The sequence below is a fragment of the Rattus rattus genome, chromosome 6 (assembly GCF_011064425.1).
Source record: "Rattus rattus isolate New Zealand chromosome 6, Rrattus_CSIRO_v1, whole genome shotgun sequence".
Classification (NCBI taxonomy): domain Eukaryota; kingdom Metazoa; phylum Chordata; class Mammalia; order Rodentia; family Muridae; genus Rattus; species Rattus rattus.
In genome coordinates, this window is record NC_046159.1 from 24,060,649 (window position 1) to 24,072,205 (window position 11,557).

At 40.1% G+C, this 11,557-nt stretch overlaps 1 protein-coding gene across 1 annotated transcript; it reads right to left on the bottom strand.

The window, feature by feature from the left end:
- Positions 1–4,739: 4,739 nt before the first annotated feature.
- On the bottom strand, positions 4,740–10,424 carry Clec4e (C-type lectin domain family 4 member E). Its single transcript, XM_032907389.1, has 6 exons — positions 10,321–10,424; positions 9,552–9,647; positions 7,190–7,279; positions 6,966–7,117; positions 5,783–5,898; positions 4,740–4,928 (listed from the first exon to the last, which is right to left on the bottom strand). Exons 1-6 carry the CDS (start codon positions 10,355–10,357, stop codon positions 4,772–4,774), a joined length of 648 nt encoding a protein of 215 aa, XP_032763280.1. The 5' UTR covers positions 10,358–10,424; the 3' UTR covers positions 4,740–4,771.
- Positions 10,425–11,557: the final 1,133 nt, after the last annotated feature.

Consider the following 11,557-nt stretch of genomic DNA (forward strand, 5'->3'; position numbering starts at 1 on the left):
TATTTCAATTCTTCATGGGAACAGACAAATACAGGTATTAAACCTCAAACTTGTTTTTCACATCATTAAATACTGTCAAGAGAAAATAGTCAGTTTGGAAAGAAATCTTTAATAGACATGGTTTTGTTTGTTTGTTTGTTTGTTTTGTTTTGTTTGCTTTCTTTTGGGTAATATCTCCATGATGTTTAATTACATATTAAAATAGTATATTTTTATTGGATACTTTTTATTTACATTTCAAATGTTATTCACTTTTCTGGTTTCCCCTCCATAAGCCCCCTATCCCATCGCCCCTCCCCCTACCCCTCCTTCTATGAGGGTGTTCCCCCTTCCAACCACCCCCTTCCCACCTCCCCACCCTGAAATTCCCCTACTCTGAGAGGTCCAGCCTTGGCAGGACCAAGGGCTTCCCCTCCCACTGGTACCCAACAAGGCCATCCTCTACTACATATGCAACTGGAACCATGGGTCTGTCCACATGTATTCTTTGGGTAGCAGTTTAGTCCCTGGGAGCTCTGGTTGGTTGGTATTGTTCTTATGGGGTCACAAGCACCTTCATCTCCTTCAATTCTTTCTCTAACTCCTACAATGGGGACTCCATTCTCAGTTCAATGGTTGACTGCTAGCATTTGCCTTTGTATTTGTCACGCTCGGGCTGAGCCTCTCAGGAAACAGCTGTATCAGGCTCCTGTTAGCCAGCACTTCTTGGCCTCATCAATATTGTGTGGGTTTGGTGGCTGTATATATATGGGCTGGATCCCCAGGTGGGGCAGGCTGTGGATGATAACACGTTTTGTCTTTGTCCCAAACTTTGTATCCAACTCTCCTCCTATGAATGCTTTTAAGAAGGAGTGAAGCATCCACACTTTTGTCATCCTTCTTGAACTTCATGTGGCCTATAAATTGTATCTTGGGAAGTTAGAGATTTTGGGCTAATATTCCCTAATCAATGAGTGCATACCATGCATTATTTCTGTGATTGGGTTACCTCACTCAGGATGACATTTTCTATTTCCAACAATTTGCTTATGAATTTCATGAAGTCATTGTTTTTGATAGCTGAATAGTACTCCATTGTGTAGATGAACCACATTATCAGTGTCCATTCCTCTGTTGAAGGGCATCTGGGTTCTTTCCAGCTTCTAGCTATTATAAATAAGGCTTCTATGAACAGAGTGTAGCATGTGTCCTTGTTATATGTTGGAGCATCATTTGGGTATATTCCTAGGAGTGATATAGCTGGGTCCTCAGGTAGTGCAATGTCCCATTTTCTGAGGAACCTCTAGACTAAATCTTGAAGTGGTTATACCAGCTTGAAATCCCACCAACAATGAGGATTGCTCCTGTTTCTCCACATCATCACCAACATTTGTTGTCACCTGAGTGTTTGATCTTATCCATTATGACTGGTTTGAGGTGGAATCTCAGGGATATTTTGATTTGCATTTTCCTGATGACTAAGGATGTTGAACATTACTTTAGGTACTTCTCAGACATTCGATATTCTTCACCTGAGAATTCTTTGTTTAGCTCTGTACCCCATTTTTAATAGGGTTACTTGACTCTCTGGAGTCTAATTTCTTGAGTTCTTTGTATATATATTGGATATTAGCCCTCTATGGGATGTACAATTGGTAAAATCTTTTCCCAATCTGTTGGTTGCTATTTTGTCCTAACGACAGTGTCCTTTGCCTTACAGAAACTTTGCAATTTTATGAGAGCCCATTTGTTGGTTCTTGATATTAAAGCATAAGTTATTGGTTCTGTTCAGGAAATTTTCCCCAGTGCCCATGTGTTTGAGTCTCTTCCCCACTTTTTCTTCTATTAATTTGAATGTATCTGGTTTTATGTGGAGGTTCTTGATCCACTTGGACTTAAACTTTGTACAGGGTGATAAGAATGGATTGATTTGCATTCTTCTATATCCTGACCTGTAGTTGAAATAGCGCCATTTGTTGAAAATGCTCTTTTTTTTGATTGGATGGTTTAGCTCCTTTCTCAAAGATTAAGTTACCATAGGTGTGTGGGTTCATTTCTGGGTCTTCAAGTCTGTTCCACTCCTGCCTGTCTGTGCACCAATACCACACAGTTTTTTTTTTTAAATCAGTATTGCTCTGTAATACAGCTTGAGGTCAGGTATGGTGATTTTTCCCAGAAGTTCTTTTATTGTTGAGGATAGTTTTCGATATTCTGGGTTTTTTCTTATTCCATATGAATAAGAAAATTGCAAATTGCGCTAACTCTATGAAGAATTGAGTTGGAATTTTGATGGGGATTGCATTGAATCTGTAGATTGCTTTTGGCAAAATGGTCATTTTGCTGTATTAATCCTGCCAATCCATGAGCATATGTTATCTCCCTTCCTGATTTCCCTTCCAGAAATTCTCTATCCCATTTCCCACCCCCTGCCTCCATGAGTGTGCTTCCCCATCCCTTTGCCCACTCCCTCCTGCCTCTCTATTTGGGCATTACCCTATACTGGGGCATCTACCCTTCACAGGACCAAGGGCCTCTCCTCCCATTGATGCCCAACAAGGTGATCCTCTCCTACATATGCGGCTGGAGACATGAGTTGCTCCAGATGTACTCTTTGGTTTTATAGTTTAGTTTCTGAGAGCTCTGAAAACTGAGAGTCTTGGTGGGATAAAGGGGCAGGCCTCAGGGTTATGGCTTCCTTTAGGGAAGAAAGACAGATAGAAGGCAGGCATAACCACCTTGCATTTGCTACTTTCTGACTTCCTGAGATGTCATACTATGGAACAGCACCATTTGCACCAATCAAAATTCACACATGGTTTTCTGGGATGATATTTAATGTTCGTGCTAAGTATTTCTCTAACTGGAGAATTTTTTCATTCATGCATCTTTGCACTCCATAGAAAATTTTCATTATGAGCATGTATAATTTTTACTAAAAGTAGTAAAGTGACTAATCTTTAAAAATGTTGGGCCATTAAGTGTTGTATTTAAATTTTAATGGTGTCATTTTTCAGGTATCTGTCATTTGTGAATATGACTGGCTTATTACTCTATTTTTGTGACTAAAGTTGTTTTTCTGTAACCTAATGTACAAAACACTACATTCTTGATGTTTCAACTCGATCAACACCCTATCTCCAATTTTCTGAATCGGCAATTTATGTTAAGATAAAATAAACTTTTCCCTGCCCAAGCTTGTTTTGGCCTATGTTTCATCACAGCAATAGAAAAGTGGAAACATCCAAAAGGTCGCCTGTCACAGTCACATCAGCTTCATCCTAGAGATGGAGGGATGTCACAATATATACAAGTCAATGGACGTAATCAACCACATACATAAATCCAAGGACAGAAACCACATGGTCTTTGTGATTTCTTTGTGGGCCCTTTGATGCAATCCAGAATCTTTTCTAAAACTCCTAGAGATACTAGGGACACAGGGGACATATCTCAGTATAATAAAAGCAATGGAAAACATCCCAAATTCCAACATGAATGGCATGAAACTCATGAAATTCCATCTCCAGTTGAAGATTATCAGTTGGTAATTTCTGGCTGCTGGAACAGGTGGAATGTGGGATGTGGTTTCTGAGACCCTATCTATGTTCCAGTAGAAAGTCTTATATCCAAGTGCATTCAGGAAGCACTGAGTGGACATAGTAGGTTTAAAACAAAAAGGAGCACATGAAATTGTCAGGGAAAAACAGTGAGGTGAACAGGGGCAGATTGTAGTGAGGAGAGTAAGGATAGGTTCATCAAAAGTGAATTATATAAATGCATGAAATTTTCAAACAAAAATATTTTAAAAATGAAAAGTCAAATGCATGGTCATAAGATTTCTCTGTATTTAACCGGTTATCAATTTCAAAATCAGATTGTTAGAAAGTCTACTAGAAATGCATGTGAAGAATGCTAATATATCAAATTAATTTAATTTGTTTAATTTCCCTACTCAAGCATATATGTTTATTGCAGTGTGTGAATGCTGCTGAAGGTCCCTTTAGGACTGTCTGAAAGAAATATGGTCTATATTGACAGAATGTCAGGCTATAAATGCAAAGTCCTGAGACAGAAAAACGTGAAACTGAATTTATAAAGGATAATTTTACTTTGAACTCTGGTTCTACGTGAGCAGTAGATACAACTACAGGTGAAATCCAGTTAATAGAAGAGAACACAGAGAAAATGGGGGTCCAGGAATAGTGGGCTATATCACAGTTTGTTAGGAGCTAAAGTTTGTCTGGCTTCTCCATATGAAGATGAGATGAAGGCCATGCCTTTCTTCCAAGTAGCAGATAAGTTTCAAGACTCAAAGATGCATCTTTCTCACTGTTGGAGAACATTGAAGTGATCTATGCATCAATGGCATGAGGAGATAAGCTTGTCCCAAGGATGGAGAATAAATGGGATGGCATGGTGACCATCCAAAGTCTCTTTCTGAAGATGTCTTCTTTGCTGGACTCAGTACTTGGTCTCTACCTCTCCCTTCATATCAATCCCCTTTGGGAAGACAGATGTGAAAAGGAGGTTCCCTTTTGTCTTGCTGCATTTATTAGAGAATTGCTTTGTATATTCTGAAAGGAGAACTTTCAGGTTATGGCGAGAATGTCAGATGATTCTGTGGATTTTTAGCCATGGAAAAAACTCATTTTACTTATTTCATAATAACACATACATATGCGGCCTTTCTGATGCCTGACAGCCATTTTCTTGTGTTGGATTTTAGGTGTTGTTACCTTCACTTTTGTTCTTCCTTGTGCATGTAAACCATGTCTTCTGTGTTCCATTGCACCTAGTCCAAAGGACTTATTTCTGGCATCTCACAAATCCAAGGCATATTGAAGAAACAGGGTACATCATTCCAGTTCTTCCTGGAGTTTGAAGAGTCCCTCATGGTGGCACAGTCCTCCACTAAAGCTATATTATTGGGCTCTCCAGCATCCCAGAAGCTGTGAAGGCAAAACACAAGAGATCTTAAATTTCAGAAACAGGAGGCTTACTATAGTAAGCAACTTACATACTTGTTATTTAACTATCATTTTGGGAGATGGGATTTATAATCTCCATTTTATCAGTGAAGAAAACTCATTTACCTATGCCATCAGCCAGTGGGATCTTACTGTATTTCCATGCTCTTATGCAGATCCATGGATTTGAACCCAGAAAAAGGCACCATGGTGAGGACTGCTGGCCTGGCAGATGTGCTACTTCTGCCCTTCTTCCTCACACCACTCTCACTCTCTGTGCTCTGCTAGAGTCTGTGTTTTCCTGGGTCATCCTTCCTGTACAGTGAGTCACATCTTCTCAGGTTTCAGGGCACCTAAGTCCCTGAATTCACAGCTGCTGCTTTATTGAATTATGTGATTTCAATAAAAAGAAATAATGGAAACCAACTGGAAACTCTTAAAATATGGTGTTCCAATGACGCAGACCATTATTAAGGGGAAAAAGAAAAGGAACATAAGAATATTCTGTTTTTTCCAAGTTATTATTTTTTCCATTATTTCTATTTTAGGGCATAATTCCATTTTTACTCTTTTAAAAATCTGCATTGTAAGTCAATGGTTCTTCAGTTCCTTATCATTTTCACCTAACATTTCTCTTTTATTCCTTTGGCAATCATAGGGAATGGGAAAGCTAAGACCTGTACCTACCAGTTTCTTCTTCTTGCATGCATTCAGTATCACCAGTGATAGACCTGAACTTGCATCATTGTAACAAAAGCCAACCTGAGAATTTCCCTCAGTATGCTCTCACTTAAGGACTATCCCATGTGATAATTTTCCTGCAGAGCAGTACTTACCTCAGGGACTCTTTGAAAGGTGTATCATCCACCCATCGCCACTGACCCTCCACAACCTCGTCTGTCAGTCCAATGTAAAACTCTTTCCTTCTAGGTTTTGTGCGAAAAAGGAATTCCTAAGGAAGATATACAATTAATAAGAATAATAATGAGAGACACAGCCAGAATACAGCAAATACAGAGGCGAATGCCAGCAGCAAACCACTGAACTGAGAATAGGACCCCGTTGAAGGAATCAGAGAAAAGAACTGGAAGAGCTTGAAGGGGCTCGAGACCCCATATGTACAACAATGCCAAGCAACCAGAGCTTCCAGGGACTAAGCCACTACCTAAAGACTATACATGGACTGACCCTGGACTCTGACCTCATAGGCAGCAATGAATAGCCTAGTAAGAGCAGCAGTGGAAGGGGAAGCCCTGGGTCCTGCTAAGACTGAACCCCCAGTGAACTAGACTGTTGGGGGGAGGGCGGCAATGGGGGGAGGGTGGGGAGGGGAACACCAATAAGGAAGGGGAGGGGGAGGGGATGTTTGCCGAAACCGGAAAGGAATAACACTCGAAATGTATATAAGAAATATTCAAGTTAATAAAAAAAAAAAGGAAAAGAAAAAAAAAGAAGAATAATGATAATGATAATTAGTAGACGAAATCAAGTATTTTCATTCTGAAAAAATGTTAAAAATAATTTGTTTTTAGAAGAGGTGAAGCAGAATTGAGACTAAACCTGACAGATAAGCATGCTTAAAAATGTAAGATTACTGGAGGCTATCTCCTAATTTTTTTTTATTGTGAGAAACTACAAGTAAGAAAATTCAACAGACGAAGACGCTCTTAAGTTCTAGGACATTCTTAGTAATCCATTCAATGTTTCTCTATTTTTAATGGCAACCACATATGATGTATCTATTTATTATGAGGAAGTAATAAGCCTGAAGACAACCTGTGTTAGATGTTTGCCCTCATTCATACAAAGTATCCACCACAAAATATTCTAGGGTTAGCTTCTTACCCCTCCCCCATAACAGCTAATATGGAAACTCCTCCTGTGAATAAGCCAAGAGACAGTGACAGAGACTGCCACACCATTGGCAACAGTAGCAGATCAAACATCACAGGTTCCAGTGGACATAACCTGTAGAGAACATGGCAGGCATCAGCACTGAGATGCCTGTTGGCCAATTACCTGCTCTTCCCATGTGTTGATAACCACCAGGTGAGCCCCCATGGCTGAGCAATTCTTTAGACTTGATGACCAGGATAAGGTGGTTGTAGAGAAAAAGTAGCAACTAGATTGAAAATGTTTCCAGTTCAAAGGGCAGCAATTCTTGACTGAACCTAGGAGGAGAAAGGCTTCAGACAATGCCCAGAAACTTTGCTACTGATACTGTGTGTTCCAGAGAGTTATACCTGATGCTTCAAGGTAGCAGGAAAGTTCCTTAATAGTTTTATGTGGCTGTAACTTCTTCTGCCCATAAATTTGAAAACTGTGATATGTTACTGTAAGAGGAAAGGAATGTAGTTAATGCTTTGGGTCCTTTTCAGTGCTGAAGCCCTTGCCCTTTGTTTTGCCCTCATAACAAAATAGCCAACAGTGGTCACAATATTTCCTCACCAAACATCCTTCTCTCCACACTGGGATGCCCTTCCTCAAAGAAAGAGTAATTCACATTTAATGGCTTTCCTCACATAAAAAGAATAAGCTATTTTTCTGATACATGTTTGCAGTCCTTTCTGAGCTAAGTCTAATCATCTAAACCTTCAATCCATAAAAAAATTGTTGTGCCCTTTGTCCTGACCAGGTATCTTAGCTGCAGGTTAACTTTTCAAAGAGAAGGCTAATCTAATGATAATGTTCTGAGAAGGAGAACTCCAGAGCACCAAGAGAATGGAAAATATGCACTGCAAAAATAAGTAGAGATGACTGAAATTCAGTTATAGTTGAGTTTTTGGCTTAGGAAATAGCCTAGAACTTGAGGACAGATAAGGAGAAAAGTGAAATAAAAAGATATTATACATCTGGTCAAAAACTCCACAGCAGGGAACATCGGAGACCCTAACTGAGTCTTTGAATACCATTGCTCATCTTAATCAGTGGTTCTCAACTTGTGGGTCTTGACCCCTTTGGTGGTTGCATATCAGATATCTTGAATATCAGATATTTACTTTCATTTCTATTCATAACAGTATCCAAATTACACTTATGAAGTAGTAACTAGGTAATTTTACACTTAGGGTCACCATAACATGAGAAACTATTTTAAAGTGTCGCAGCATTAGGAAGGTTGAGAACCACTCAGCTAAACTAATGTGGGGCATGCAGACCATGCTGCAAGAGGAACCGGTATGGAACTGGTGAGGTAGAACATAGTCAAACATAAGGAAATCTGTGAACTTGAGAGTGGCAGGAGTAAAACCAGCTCCTTCCCTCTTTCCATGTCTGCTTTAGAGCACATAATCAGGCAACCCCTATCCGGGTAGTTCATGAACCTAGCACCTAGAACACCTCTCCATGAAAATGAGGTATCTCAATAGCCTTAGCTTTTAGCCAATGACCTTTTCTCTCCCTGGATAGTCTCATGCCCTTCCCCAAAACTATATAACCCTTGGTTCACCCTGAATCAAGTGTATGCGTTCAAACCTCTCCCCCCACAACAAAAGAAATACTAACAAGCTAAGATCATCTCAGAGAGTTGCTTCATTAAAGATGTCAGAGAAGGCCTCCACTTAAAAGAGCCATAACACTAAGATTCTTAGAGAACACACCCCCCCCACTTGATTCGAACCAGACTGGTATCTTGTTTCAATCTTTCAGCCCAGCCTGTAGCAGCAACTGACAGCTCCAAGGGAAGAGGCAGACTGTGGACCCCACACTTTCAGGACTTTGCTCTGCCCTCTCCAAGCCAGCATACCAGCAGCATCGGGATACCTCGAGGGGAGACGTGGAACCCAGAAACAAAAATTAATATAGTGCCAAGTTGCTGTTTATGTATTTGTGTTTGTATTCATAGACAGACAAACAGAATTCAGCCTGGTAGACAATGCTGTCATTCTGGTGACTGACAGAGGATGCAGAAGCACAGGACCACACAAGGTGCTGAGAACAAATGATGGATAGTGTTCATCTCTAAACCAGATATTAATCACCCACTTTATGGCCCTGGTACACCGCAGAAGAGGGAAAGGATGTGAAAGCCTGACTATTAGGAGATAGTTGAGAAACGTCATCTTCTGGATAGGACACAGCTGTTATAATCCGAAACCAACAGTGGCTTACTGGGTTTGCCAAAGAATGTGTCCATTCATTCTCAGATGTGGTTGGAGGGGTGCAGATCCTCTGTTGGAGTATTTCCTATTGATAAGTTCAGGGAGTAGGGAAAGTGCTCCCTTCAATTGTGTACTCTGAGCGACCCTATCATCTTCCAATGGATGCACTTCTCCAGTGATTGCACAGATGACCCATGTTAAACTAAATGGATCACAAAACCAAACTAAAAGTCATGAAATTGGTAAAGGGACCAGGTGGGATTGATCCTGAAGGGAGGGACATAAGAGGGAGTGTGAGAGAATGAGTAATTGGAAAACATCACATACATGTATGAAACTGTTAAACAACAAAAATGGCCAAGGAAAATAAAATATAGCATACACAAAACTTTGTGAAAACAAAAACAAAAAGCCTCTTTATAAAAAAAAGTGATGCACCAAGCAAGTTTCTACTGCTAGTATTTGCTATGGAGAAACAAGTGTGAATTTGATCATCAGAACCCACCAACACATCTGGTGATGAAACAGACACTGAGAAACAGGATGGAGGCCCCAGCCATCGTCCATGAAAGCACTTGGGAGTTTTTGAAGCATTCTCTCTCTGTAGGAAGAAAAAGAAAATACACTAGATCTTCCCAAAGAGCTATGCAAAAGAAGTTTGAATTGACTCTACCTTTACTCCTTCTAGTCCCCATGCTTGCCCACACATCCGTGCCCTCTGAAGGTTGCTGGTCTTCATCCCCCGAGCTAACAATTCAGGAGAGTTGTGTGGAAGCATCTGCTTCCGGGGACTGCTAGCCTAGAAACACACCATAAGAAGCACTGAGCTTTTCCTTTCTACTTCCCCCGTTTAAAAAAGCTTCTGCACTTTAAGGCCTTCCCTCCATGCTTCTGCCCTTTCTTCTCTTCTCATCTTACCTCATGTTCTCTCTTTGCTTTTCTAGCCTCTTCTCAGCATCTCAATTTTAAGCTTTTTTGTAAATTAGACAAAACATTCCTTATCCCCAACATACATTTTACAGACAATTAGAGTAAATTCCACAGAAGCGAAGGACTTGTTCAAAGACACTCAGAGTATCACAGAAGGTAAACAGTGAACAGGCAGGCTCTGCCTCCCCATCCCCACCCCTTCTTCTGGACTCCTCAGAAAGAGTTCTGACCTTTCCTCTCTTCTGTTTTGTTTCCACCTCACTATGGGCTTTTCCATCACCCTAACCTTTAGCAAACTTCTAATAGGAGAGCTAAACAAGCAAAGAAAGACTTGCAGGTCATACCTGTGTGGTGTGATGCAGGCAATTTGGTTGAATTCATTCTTCCCTTTCCTTCTCGTCTCAGTTTAGATTCCTTCTCTTCTCAGTTTAGAAAGAGCCCCTGAAAAGTGGGTCTCAAAAGGTGAATCCTTTGCTCTCTTTTTAAAAGTTCAAGCCTAACAGACTTGGATAGAACAGTATGCTAATGTACTCTACAGATGTGCAATTAAGTCAGAATTTCCTCTCTTGCACAAGGACAAGGAGTTTATTGGATACCACGCCACTTCTCACTCCAGACCACAAAAGAGGAAATGATGAAGTATATGGTAAACATTAAGAGAAATAGCAGAGAGGCTTCAAAAACAATTCTGTTATTTTGGTTGGTAAATGCCTTGCTTTTCTCAAAGTCTAACTTGGTCCCAATTGTCCTTTGTCAACACTACATTTTGCATTCTGGTTGTTTTCATTTTGTTTTGTTTTGTTGTCTGTATCAAGCACACATTTCTTCACAGACAGGAGGTTGAGAGCCTCTATCTACAACCAGCACACAGCTGGGCACAAAATGTGCATATTTACAAGTTAGCAATAAAGGCTTTCTTTTGGTCTTCTGTTTCTTTTCCTTTACCAACTCTTAGATGCTAACTGTGTGGACTCACTGACTCTTTTTACCAAGGTGCTATCCACCAGATTGTTTCATAGATCAGTCTCACATGACTTTGTGAGTCAATTCAGTTTCTTAAACTGACACACAATGTCTAAGGACTCATTAAGTACTTTAATTCTATTGGGAAATTTTAGAGGAGGAACAGATTTGAGTGTCAGAAGAAGCAATTTTAGTTAGACATTAGAACTCAGGGCTTCCCTGGGGTGTGAGCTTGATATAGGATGTCTTTCCTAAACTTCCCACAAGTTTCCTAAAGACTCTTTAGTGTCTGTAAAAGTCACCTTAGTATCAGCTGTCTTAAGGTTGTGAGCGTTAGGAGACAGAAGTGATACACATATGACTTGGTAATCCCCGTGCTGGATGAGTCAGATTTCCTTTGTGCTACAATATTTTTTGCCTAAAGGAAACTCTATTATTTCCATAGATTGGAAATTTTTCTCTGATTCTTTTTTACAGACACATGGACTTTTTCAAGTATCTTGAATAGTATTTGAAAATTGATATGGGTTGATTGAGTTGTCCCTGAAATTCCATAGGTAAAGCTTTGGTCCCTAGAGAGGAGACTTGGTGAATGTATAGAGATGAGCTCTTGTGAAA